General features: G+C 38.6%; 1 protein-coding gene across 1 annotated transcript in view; it reads left to right on the forward strand.

Moving 5' to 3' along the window:
• The window catches only part of EPB41L4A (erythrocyte membrane protein band 4.1 like 4A), a gene marked incomplete at its 5' end in the record, with an annotated part of 139382 nt that overhangs the window by 64423 nt on the left and 62054 nt on the right, over positions 1 to 12905 (forward strand). Inside the window, 4 exons of the mRNA XM_082497205.1 lie at positions 1900 to 1951; positions 3070 to 3148; positions 6844 to 6941; positions 9911 to 10031. Coding sequence (XP_082353331.1) covers positions 1900 to 1951; positions 3070 to 3148; positions 6844 to 6941; positions 9911 to 10031 — 350 coding nt within the window. The remainder of the gene's footprint in view (positions 1 to 1899; positions 1952 to 3069; positions 3149 to 6843; positions 6942 to 9910; positions 10032 to 12905) is intronic.

A 12905-nucleotide genomic window follows, 5' to 3' on the forward strand; every position in this document is an offset into this window, starting at 1 on the left:
CTGGGACCTCCCCAGTTATCCAGGACTGCTCATAGATGATGCAGAGTGGCCTGGTGAGCACTTCTGCTAGGTCCCTCAGTACCCTTGGGTGGATCCCATCTGGCCCCATAGATTTGTGTACCTATTGTGCTAGCTCAGGTTGTTGCTGGTATGGGCTTCCATAGGATGTTTGTTCCAGTAGGATGTTTGAACAAGTGTGACAAGTTTTTTCCTTCCCATCTTCTGTTGAGGTTAAGAGGGCTTGTATTTGAAGAGTTCCTGGATGTATTCAATATAAGCATATAGTGTATCTTTTTTTCCTTCAAAATTTAGGAAATTTTCTTAACAATCATTCCTGGATTTGGAATAGCAACGGCCAAGAACAAGGCATACAGCTGTTTCTATTGCAGGTGGATCAGCAGCTAATGGAAGTAGTTTGTTTTCACGTTTTGTCAAAATAATGATAGTTGTTTACAACCACTTATGAAATGAGTTGCTTGACATTTTCCACTCAAATGCTTTGTAGTGTTTTTATCTCCCTTCTTTACACTATTCCTCCTGATAGTGAAATTCTCTGGTCCAGAGGAGTAGTCTGGATAGACGGGGGGATTTTTTGATTAATCATTTTATTCTTAATCTCTGTAGGGTTAGTTCAGGGGTGCAAGTAAGGAGTTTCTTTATTCATTGGTCTATGTAATTCCTCAGTTAAAAAAGGTGTGGGTACTAAGGAAGTAGGTTCCATCTGCCTTAATTTGCTCTTTATAGCAGCTGTGTTCTGCAGCCTTTTTGTTTCTAGTGTTTTAAGAAGGGGTGCCAATCTCAGCTGGTCCAAAAAGTTTGTGTATGAGGGAAGAGAATTGGAAAACAGGAAGACAAGAATGGTCTTGGCAGCTGCCTCTGCACTTTCGTCCAAAATTGAATCATAGATGTATCAGGCTAAGGAAGAAGTAAGCTGCTGGAGGGATTACAAGAGCAGGTTGCTGGTGACCTGCGTACCCATAATGAGAAGTACACAGCTGGTCTGTGGTCAGCAGTAACATCAGAATAACTTTTATTAGAAGTTTGATAAAGGTGGGGCAGAGTAATCAGTGAGAAATTATACTGCAGATTGTCTGTTGATCAAACAGGATGGGAACCCGAATAACAGTTCGTCCCTCTGCGGCATACTAAGCATACCTTGATCACCTCTGACACGTTTGTCCAGCTAGTCCTGTAAAAACCATCTGGTGGAAGAGTTTGTGCCCTCACTACCTTGATGTCAATTTCCAGTCATCCACTCCCCCTGCTACTAGGAACTATATCTGAAAATCTAAACTAATTTTTCTTTGCTTATAGTTAAGCCAACTCCTTTGTACTTAGTACACATGAAGAAAAATTGATCACTCTGTTCTTACAGCAATTTCTCAGGTGTTATTGGAAGAGTGCTGTTGTGCCTGTTTCTCCCTAGAGTCTGTTGTTTTTCAGAAAATAAGTGAAGCCCCTTCATTCTTTCTTTGTAGGTCATGTCTTATGTGCTTTGTTGTAGCTGTTACTTAGAATTATCCTGCTTACGTTGATCTCCCAGGAAGAAAACAGCAAGGTTGCACATTCATATACTAGCTATAGCAGATCAGGGGGATGCCAGCAGGTGCTTAGTATGATACTTCTTAAGAGCCGGCTTGTCACGAGCCTGACATGTGGTGGCTCATAGCACACAGATTTGCTTTTAGGAAGACCCCCTACACCCAGAGAAGATACGCAACATTAGACTTCTACAGTCAGTGTTTCTCTGATCAGAAGCTGGCGGAAGTTTGTCATTAGCAGACTGAAGTCTGTCAGTCTGCTAATAAATATCAATATATGAATAAATACAGAATTGCAGTTGTTCTATATTAATTTTGCATGTTAAGTGACTAATTTCCATAATTATCTGTCTCACAGTACTGGCTGGATCCTGCAAAGACCCTTGCTGAACATAAAGAATTGATAAACAGTATGTATTTAATTTGAACTTAAAGAACTTATCTGAAGATGGAGTAACATTGGCAATTTTCCATATATACAGCCTGTACAATGTTTATAATCCAGTCACAGCAAATTGATAGTTCTTGAACAAGTTCATTACTGCAGTTCGTAGCTGTATCAAAATTTCACACATAGACTGAACATACCATCGTTTTCCAATAATTTATGTGATTATTGTCCAGATTTCTCTGTGCTTGAATTTTATTTTAGAATAATAAACGGTGCTATTCTTCGATAATTACTTTTACAGTAGCTGTGATAACAGCTATCATACTGTACCATACCATAACCAACTTAGATTCCTTTTTGCTTCTGAAAGTAAAAGTAGTGCCTTTTACTGATAATAGTGTGCTGTTACTGTCACTTTTCAGATATCACAGATGCAAGATCTGTTTTTATTATTATACCTAAAAAACATGATGAGATGATTTTACTTAAAAATTTGGAGACCTGCTATAAAAAGATGTAGAAGTGCATGGAATAAATGCAGCTGTAAGAATTTTGGTACTGATTTTACTGAATCTTTTGGGAGAGTAACATTTGTAAAAGGTGAAATAGAAAAGCTTTTCCAAATATCTCTTAGTTAAAGTGGTGCATAATTTAAGTTGCTCCCTAAGATATTTGAAAGTGTGGAAGGGGATTACTATTCAGTATTGTTAGTTATGACAGGGAATCACGTTTCATGCACAATTGCATTTTTCGAAAAGTTTTGGTGGAAAAAGTATCTGAATGTCAAAATCAAACAGTAAAAAAAAAATTGGAGAAATTGTAAGTTGGCAATGAAATCTGAAGTTAAATCTTCTAAATAAGCAAAAACAAGTAGACAAACAAGCTGTGAATAAATAAACACCAGACTAGAAAAATGATTAAAAATCCTTTTTTTTTTTTCTTTCTTGTGCAATGAGCATAGATACACGGATTTGCTGATTTGCTGTGTGGATGTAAGATTTTTTTCTGAAACTTTCAAGTTTCTGAAAATATTAAGATAGGCTTCTTAGTAGCTGTTTTGTAGTCAACTAGTAACAATTCATAACAGTTAACAATTCGTAACAACTAACTTTTGCACCAAATATTTTTTCCCCTCAGCTGGACCACCATACACTCTGTATTTTGGCATTAAATTCTATGCAGAGGATCCGTGTAAACTTAAAGAAGAAATAACAAGGTACAGTATTTAATAAGACTGTAGTTTGTTGATTTCAGGGTAGTAACCTATTCCAGCCAGGTGCATATTGTTGTGGTGTGGCTGGGTTGTTTGTTTTTGTGGGATTTTTTTGTGCTTGAATATCTGAATGTTTTTGCTTGAACATATATGTGTAAGAAGAGAATTGTGACTAGTTTCACAGTCGTGAGTATGGAAATTATTTGGAAGCCTAAGATGAAAAGCTGCTCTCTGGTGCTTCAAAACCCAAAGGGACTTGATGTGCATTTGTTTTTTTTTTTTTTTTAAAGAATGCATTGTCACATATGCATTTATATTGTGTTATAATCAAGTTTGGAGATTACTTGGATCTCAAATATAAATACTGGGAATTTTCTTCTTTATTTGCCATAGCTTAAATTCCGGAACTGTTTTTCAAGCTGATTTCTTTTGGTCTTTCTAAAACTATGCAAAGGAAATTGAAGAGTTGCATGCTTTTGATTCTTTTAACTAACCTTGCCCTCTACAAAATATGAGGATGCACACACTAACACATGCACACGCACTCACACAGACACATATGTATGCATGCTTGCCTGAACTCTCACGGACAGGCTTTTCTGTTTGCTTTATTTATGAAAGGTCTCAGACAATTAGTTTTAGGTTCAAAAGGAAATTTGAGAATTTGGATAGGTAGGCGGACAAAATTAGTACGCTGGCTTGCATTAATAAATGCCAAAATATTTCTTTTGATGTCCTAGGAATATGACACATGAGAATTCATTAGAATGCACACAGGGTTTTTAATTTTCTTTAATCAAAGGTGGCAGTTGTTGCAGCACAGGCAGAATATTTTTCTTGTCCCAGAGTGAGAAAATTCTTTTGTTTCCATACTGGCATAGCAGGAATGGAAGTCTCCAGTATAAGAAGATTGAGGCTCTCCTGGTAAAAATAATAAATGCTGTGACTTTGCAGGTAAAAGAGCCTAAGCTGGCTGTAACGTGTTGCCCCTGTACCGTGAAAGTTCGATGCAGTTTTCCTGTACTTTTCTAGAAGTGCTTTCAGCCCTTCTCACAGGGGAAGACAGATGGCCCTGGGAAGAGAGCTTCGGCCACCAAACCTGTTGTGGTTGCTACCCGGGAGGCAGGGTGGATTTCTGTCTGGGAAATGACAGGGGCTAAATTTTCAAAAACTGTTTCTCTTTGCCTTGTGATAACGTCAGTCAGTGACTTGCACTGATAATTAGGTGTGCAAATCTAGTCAAGAAGCATTTTAGTATAATTAGTAAGCCTCTGTTCATGTCTGCATAGTGTTGGTCATGCAGAATTTGGACCTTAAAAGGTACAGAGGGAGGACATAAGAAAGCGATAATCTTGTATCGACAGTCTTCAATAAAACATGTTGAATAGTCAAATACCCTCAACATTTCTGAGCATTTATTCCTATAGGCTATTAAACCTGGGAAGGAAGGTATACCTTTTCAGAAAAAAAATTAAAAAAATAAAACCTCCTTCTGCTTGGGAGGGATTAAAAGCCCTATTTTTCTTTATAATAATAATTTTCTACCTAAGTGTGTTATTCCAGTGACAAGTTTTAACTGTTTTGTGCTAACCGGTGTGTTTCTTTGGAGCATGTGTTTGTTATGTTAATGGATATGAGAGCAGAGTCTGTTGTTATTAGATGTTGATGATCTGTGGCATTACATGATTACTATTTGCAAATAATGAAAACCTGTCAAATTTGTAATTGCTTCACAGCAAAATCTATCTAGCTTGTAGGCAAAAGCTAACACTGTGGTGATTCATATTAACATTTGCTGGGTGTGTTTGCTAGAGCAAACTAGCGCTGAGGCACTATTATATATGCATGACAAACTTGACAGCGCACAAGATGAGGAGTACTTTAGCTACAAGTTTGGACAAAAGGCCTGGTTTTCTGAGGAGCTTAGCAGCTTCAGTGGGAATTGAGATCGTTCACTTTGTAGGACTCACTTAAGCACTTAACAGTTGGCTCTGACTTTTTTGCAGGGACGTGGTGTTTTTTTGCAGTTTCCTGTCCTGCTTTATTTTGAGACTACACTGTGAGAATGCAGAAAATACAGATACCTGCTACATGGAAGAGACACTTGTAGCATGATCTGGTATGAAGCTCTGCACTGCAGAGATGCAGAATTGCTAACAGAAAGATGGGTGCATATCAGCAATGCATTTCATGTTAAAGAGAAGATGGTGTGTGCTGCACAGTAGATGTAAAATCTTCTTTGTCATTATCATCATTCATACAAACAGGATTTGTGTAGGCAGGACTGGCAAGCTTAAGCTAGAAGCAGTGCTGAGGTATGGCTTAGAGTGAGGAAACAGGGACTGTATGTGCTTTGTGTTGCCTAATGACATTCCCAGAAAATTCTTGTGCAGTGCCCTGGTCCTTTCAGGCAGAGAATATTAGCCATTTTTTTTTTAAGGGTGGACATTCCTACTATAATATCTGTCACAGCACAAATTCTGGGGGATCATTAACCAGAAAGACACTGGTATCCTTATACAGAGGCTCATCTGGGCTGATAAAGTCCAGTAAATTTGATGGGATCTTAAATGAGTTGTGGGTTAGTTATCATGTAACCTGTAGCTTGCAAATTTCCCTGAAATCAGTGCGGATGCACTTTGAACTTACAGGTCATTCCAAAGTGCTTTCATAAGTAACTTGTACAAACACAGAATAAATTATTTGCAGTGTAGCTGCATGGCTCCACATAGATGAATTAGTGAGTAATGAAAAAGCTATCTGATTGTATGGATGACCATTTCTTTCTTTAAAATGTTACCTTCTCGGTATTGTTACCTTTCGTATGAACTTGGTGCAAGAAATTCGCTTAGGATGATGTGAAACAGTGCTGAAATAGGTTGCAATAAACCCGGATAAAACACAAACAATGTATAAAAGGTTTCCTATGAATGAGTGTGGGGAGCTGCAAAACCAAGCAGACCCTTTGTGTGGTGACTTGTTTTCTTGTTTTTACTTTTCCATCTGTTTTGTGCATACTGTTTCTCTGTAAGTGGTCTCAGTTCATGCTTCATCAGGTGTACGAGCAGGTTATGACTTTGAAAATTATGTTTTTACCCCTGCTGTCTCTGTTCCAAGAAGGAGAGTACCCTGCGCTATGACAGATACAGTTAACTGCTGATGGTGTGCCTGACTGTTTTTTTAATGGGAGCACGGACTCCATTAAATCTGCTTGCAGCTCTAGAGTTGATATTCTGGTGTGTGGAGAGGAAACCTTGAGGCATGAAGTGTCTGATATCCAGTTCTCCCTTATGTTGGTCTACTGATCAGGTTGAACTTCAGCCCTTCCGTATGCCAGTTTCTCTGATTCCTAGCCCTCTTCCCCACTTCCTACAGCAGTCGCTCGCTGAAATTCAAAAGAGAGAAATTACCTTTTCAGGAGGAAAATGAACTGTATCTGCACGGTATAAGCATATGGGAAAACTGCAGAGTGCTCCCCTACCTAGCTACCCTACCCTTACCCCTGCCTTTCACTAGTTTAATCTTAGTTGGCACTCCAAGGTCAATAAGGGAAAAGTAACTCAGAGAGGAACACAGTTTTTGAGTGTCACGTAGTTATGGTACGTGGTGTGTCTCAGTAAACTGGAAGATGATGAACATTACTTGGTGCATTGGTCTCAATATTGAAATAATAGCTTTATTTTCTCTCTGTGTTTTAGGTATCAGTTTTTCTTGCAGGTCAAGCAAGATGTTTTACAGGGCCGCTTGCCTTGTCCAATCAACACTGCAGCACAGCTGGGAGCATATGTAATTCAGTGTAAGTTCTTCTGGCCAACTGAGAGCTTATTTCTTTTAATCCTATATTATGGTTAATTTTAAGTGGTGACTAAGGATTTCACTAACAGTTTATGCATTCATTTCAAAACAGAACAAAACTAATATGACTGATTTCAACGAAAGAACCGTAAGTAGATGACCATTCTGAACAGATAATATAGAAGCAATGTAGGAGTTCATGGAAAGAGGAAACAGAAAAGTCAGTCTGAAGAGTCTGCAAAACACTGTTTGCCTTGCTGAGGAAAACCTTATCGTGAACTTAAGACATTATGACTTACTCTGGATTGCATATAGAATATGACCTTCATCAAGAGGTTTACAGATTTGATGGGCTATTGGCAGCCTCCAGCCAACAAAGTCTGTCAAATAAAAGATTCTTTAAAAAATTACATTATGTCAGTATGAATGTGCCTATGCTTGAAGGGAGGATATGTTTTGACCTGAAGTTTTGACCTGAAGTGAAGAATTTTAATTCTATGTGTCATTCATCTGCATTCACCCATCAGTAGTTAGCTTTGCAGAAGTGGATGCTGTATCCTGCATACTTGATAGAACTAGCAGTCAATTAGAAGGGAGCTGCCTGTCTACCAGTTAGTTATTCCTTTCACATTACAGCTCAAGCTCTGTATTCAGATACAACTGGTAACCAGAAATTGTATGATGAGCCATGCTGGGACCTGTATCTGTAATTTGTTCTACGTTAAATTTGGATTTCCCATGAGTGATATGTATTAATCAAAGATAATTTATATTATTGGTGTTCCAAGTGCGACTCAACAGCACTTAATACAACATAAGAAATAGTCCTCCTTTCATTTCCATTTTAGAATAACAAGGCAGAATAACTTGTGTGTGAAATGGCAGTGGCCGTTATACAGAATTTCATGGTGTGTTCTACGTGTTTCTGAACAGCTAAAATTTCAGGCAGTTTTTATTTTTGTACAATTATTTCTAACTTCGTTTTGCTGTCTAAGAAATGCGATGTGTCATACCCTGAAAAACTATTTGCAATGCACATTTTACTTTACTGGCATACGTGCCCTCCTTAAAAAAACACTGCAAGTATGAAGCAGGAAAATAGATAATGATGGTAACATCTTAAACATACTATGAGAAATGAGTAAAAAGAATAAATGCTTGTCTTTTAGTTATTTTGTAAGGTGGTTAAAGTATGGGGAGCTGTTGTTTTGGCATAAAATCCTGTTCCCGTGATTCTAATCTCAGATATTCTATTGGAAAACAATGAGGAAGCTCATGTGAGAGAGTTAAGGCGTGGCAACGATTACATACAGTGGGTTAAAGTTAATCCTGGTACCAGCAAGCGTACATTCCCATTGACTCTATAAAAAGCTTTGTCCTTTTATTTAGGGCCTGCAGTTGTTCAAAGTATGTAAAGACACCCGAGAAATGTCTGTGTCAGATACAGAAAATATGAACCCAAAGCATCAGCACTGAGGTCAACAGCCTTTCCAAAGGTGATGTGCCAGACTGTGCTTTTTTTTCTTTTCCAAACTGAGAGGAAGCAGGTTTGTGGGAATTAGCTGAGAAGTGCTGCTTCTGTAATGATAGCAGTGGTGTCTTTCCCTGTGGAGCTAGCAGGTGCTGAGATCCAGAGAAGAAGCTGGGGCCACGTGTTCTACCAGAGCCTTCTACTTGTGTCCTGCTCGAGCCACGGGCCCTGTTTTAACATTCCTTTGGTCTTCGGGCACATGAGATGTTTTCCTCCTTTTGTAGTCAAAGACTGCAGACTATTATAGTGACGATGGTGGAAAAATCAGTACCCATGGCACAGTTTGCAGAGAATGCCAGTTTTCCTGTTGGGAACGCTGGGGTTGTTGCTGTTGTAGTCATTCCTGTTCTTGTTCCTTCTGTGGGCAGGAACCACATTGTTTTTACGGACGTTTTCTAGAGAAACTTCTCAGTATCTCTGCTGAGCAAATTGCTGTCTTGTTCTAGAAACATTAAATTCTGGAAAGAAACATGAGTTATTAGATGAGTCTTTTTTCTTCTTGGCTCTTTAAGCCTCCTTTTGGCAATGTTTTTGGCTTAGTGAGCATTGGATAGAAACCTTCCATCAAGCTTTTCTCAGAGAAGCCTAGTCTATGCAGATTTTACTCAGGGTTATTAAAAACTTGAAATACTAAACTTTCACAGGGTTTCTCAGGTAGGTGCAATTACAGTTAAGATCAGTAGAAGTGAGTTCTGACCAAGGTGCATATTTATTTTATAATTGCATGTCAACGTGTAAACTGATATGACTAATGTATGCAAATTCAAGGTTGTTTGAAAGAAAATTATGTTGGCTGTTCATTTGGTTCTTTTCTTTAAGAAAATACTTTAAAAAATATTTTGAAAGTGAATTTAATGTTCAGGAGATATATGAATATTTTATTGAAAAATGAAGTCTTGTTTCTCCTCACAAGAAGGAGGCATTAGAAGGGCATACATGTAGTTGTCTCAGGATATTTGTCTTCGTTCACATTCCCACTCTGATGTTCATGTTAGGATTCCCTGCAAGAATATGAATGGGTTCTGTCTGTAATATTACAGCTTATTGTGACAGCATAGGTATTAAAATACTTAGACTTTGCTTCTACGCTTGTTTTATATATGCTGCCAAATAATACATGTTATCAAATGTCAACTTTGCTGGCTTGAACAAAATTATACCTAGTCCTGTAGAAGTGGTAAATTTCTTGTCAAAACCTCTAGCTCTTTGAACCTTCATATTTCTCTTTTAAAATGATTGAAGACATTTTTCCTTGGTTTTATGTGCACTAATGTGAACAGTTCTCTACTGTCTTTGAGTTTTAACTGACTGTATGGTAAATTAACTGTCAGTTGGAAGAGGGTGACTTGGCAACAGATAGGTGGATTATATAACTTATATTTCGGTTAACATAAATCGTTGAAAATAGGTGACCTTTCTTTGCTTCTTGTGTCCTCTAGCTGAGCTGGGGGACTATGACCCGTATAAGCACACTGCAGGATACGTCTCGGAGTACCGCTTTGTTCCAGACCAGAAGGAAGAGCTGGAGGATGCCATAGAGCGGATACACAAAACTCTGATGTAAGAATTCAGTACTGTTGGGAACTTGGCAGGTCTTGTTGGATGTGGAGATGCTTGGTTGGTGGGGAAGGCAGTGGTTTGTGGTGCAGAGTGGAGGTCCCTAGACCCAAGGAAAGAACACAGGGTATCCAGTTATGTCCCTCAGAAACAGAAAATATTTTTGGTTAATTGGAGTTGTTCTTTTAGGAACCGAGTAGGACAATAACTGGAAATAACGATGTCTATCAGGCCTAGGTAAAAGTGAAACCATCAGTTTTAACAGCGCTTCTGTTTCCCCTTAGATTTGTAGTGGAAAAGAATGAAATTGAAATCTGAGAATTCAGTTTCTTGTTCTGGGACTGATTCCCTGCATAATTTTGGACAAATTGCTTATTTTGCCCATTCCTCAGTCTACTGTCTGTAAAATGGGGATAATAATTTTTGGTTTTTCTTCATACTGCCCTGTGTATTCAAATGAACTGTTAGGACAAAACAACTTTTAATCTAACAATGTACAGCACTTGGTACAATGAAGCCTCTATTTTCTTGCCAGATCCTTAGCTGGGGTAATGAAGGAGTGCTTGTTGCAACCTGTATGAATCTTTGTGGGAGCAGCTCACATGGCAGGAGGTACCAGGAAGGCAGTTTGTATGTCCATAGCTTAAGTGATAATCTCAGTTGCAACATCTGCGTGAATTAAAGGGACAGTTTGGTTTTACAAGCATGAGGTCCTTTTATTAACCAATAAGCCTTACATAAAACATATTGGCATCAGTCAATATAATGGATTACACTGTAAGGAAGAACGTATGATTTGTAAGAAAAAAAGCAGCACCTAGAAAAAGAGTCATCAGGCAGCACTGAATAACACAGAGCATTCAAAGTGCTGGTTTCTGGACAAAAACCAAACAAATTCCAAAACTTTGCATGTGACCTTAAAGCAGCAGGAACACAGGGTATCTGCTGGGCCTTGAAATAACTTTGGTTTAAACTGAACGAGCCATTACAGAAGTTTGCAGGCATTGAAATGGTACCTGATTACATTTCTTACGTATGAGGAGTCGAGAAGGTGGGAATAAGATAGAGTTATGGTACTTGTCAGGGGCAACTGTTGAAGAGATTGCAGGAGGAGAATATTAGGCACATTGCAGACAGGACAAAGGAGAACTGCAGAGATCTGGAACATGTATGTCAGTGGGCCTGGGAGTTTCGTGCAATCCCACCTTAACATTCGCAAAAGTTGGAAAAGACAGATTCATTTTTATAATAGAGACTGTAAAACTTTAATTTTCGATCTTCCAGTTATTGGAATAATAATCAGCTTGGGCACAAAACATGTGAATTGTACTATCATTGGCATTCTGGATAATCTCTGCTTGATGGTGGATCCCAAGATGCTGCTTTGGGAGTCAGTTGATTTTCTGTCAGACTTCAATTTGTGCATACAATGCCTTCCCTTGCTTACTTGTCAATGGAGTGGGAAGCAAAACTGTGATAAGGACAACCAGGAGGTGGACTGGAGTGCCCAACAGATAAGCAAAGCGAGATTAAGAACTAGTAACCTCTGGCCCCGTTGGTTCTTTCAGTGCTTGAGAGAAACAACAGCAGCAACAAAGAGAGGAAAATCATAGCAATCTCATAGGGAAGCTGGCGCAAAGAACATACTTTCCAGTAAAGATGGCAGAGCCAGAAAGTGATCCTGTATGAATATAGCTTAAATACAGCATTTGCAGCATCTGTGTAAGTAGTCTTCTTAAAGAGGGGGTTTAACTCTACACTGTCTCTAGGTGTACAAACAATATAAAAACATGCCCGGCAATTCAGAGCCACTTTTCGTCTCATTTACTCATTTTTAGAAATGGCCTTCTACGTATGAAATACTTTCAGTGAGATTAGTTTTAGATTGAAGTACTCTTGGTGTATGGGTAACAGAGGCTGAACCACCAGTGACTCTGTGGAAGCACTGGGAGTCAGAGAGATTTGATTTCCCAATCTGCTGTTCCAAATATTAGACCACAGTGCCTTCAAAAATGCAAAAGGTAAAATTGGTTTTGAAAATGAAACATATGCCAGAAGTTCAACTGTACATAAAGCCAAAGTAAACATTTACTTGCTTATCTCCATGTTCGTGTTCCTGGTAAGTATAGAGAAGCTTGTTCTAACAAATCCAAGTTAGGTGCAATTGTGATATAACCATTTATTAAGATGAGAGCAGTAAGAAACATTTTATGAGTATGTTCATCATACCTTTTGTCAAAGTAATGTAGAGATAATCAGAGCTAGCCATCTTGTATGTAGATCTAGATTTCTTGATTCTCTTGCTATAATAAAGCCCCAGTCTGGATAAAGGTTAAGTAATTTCTTGCCTGTAGTTTTGCATGTTGGTGTTATTTGTGCCCTGTCTAATGAGAATAGGTATTAACTCAGAGACACAGCTGTTCTCTGAAAAGCTCTGTAATTGGAGTCTGTGCCAGTTGCCACATTGACCTCAGTGTTCTCTTTCAGGGAAGAGGGTCTGTTGTTCAATAATTATTTCTGTGTGGTTGCCTGACTGTTCTATAGTAATTGATGCATTACAGGGAACCTTACTGCAGGTCCTTTGGTGAAGTAAATAGTACTGGTTTTTATGTTCTAGAGACTAGAAATGGAGGCACAGAGAATTTTGCCTGGTTCAGCATCACAGAGGTTGTGTTTGAGAAATGAAACTTGAGATGAATTGCTGTGTACCAGGCCACTGATACTAAGCAACCTTCATTCCTCTCTCGAGTTTCTGTCATCATTAGTGTAGTAAATCAGATTGAGACCCATTTGCTTCAGAAAGTTTATAACCTGGAAGATGCAGTTCAGAAGCTGGGGAACAGTGGTTGCAAAGAGGAATGATAACTGTCTTAACAC

Source organism: Vanellus vanellus, assembly GCF_965231255.1.
Source record: "Vanellus vanellus genome assembly, chromosome: Z".
NCBI classification, from domain to species: domain Eukaryota; kingdom Metazoa; phylum Chordata; class Aves; order Charadriiformes; family Charadriidae; genus Vanellus; species Vanellus vanellus.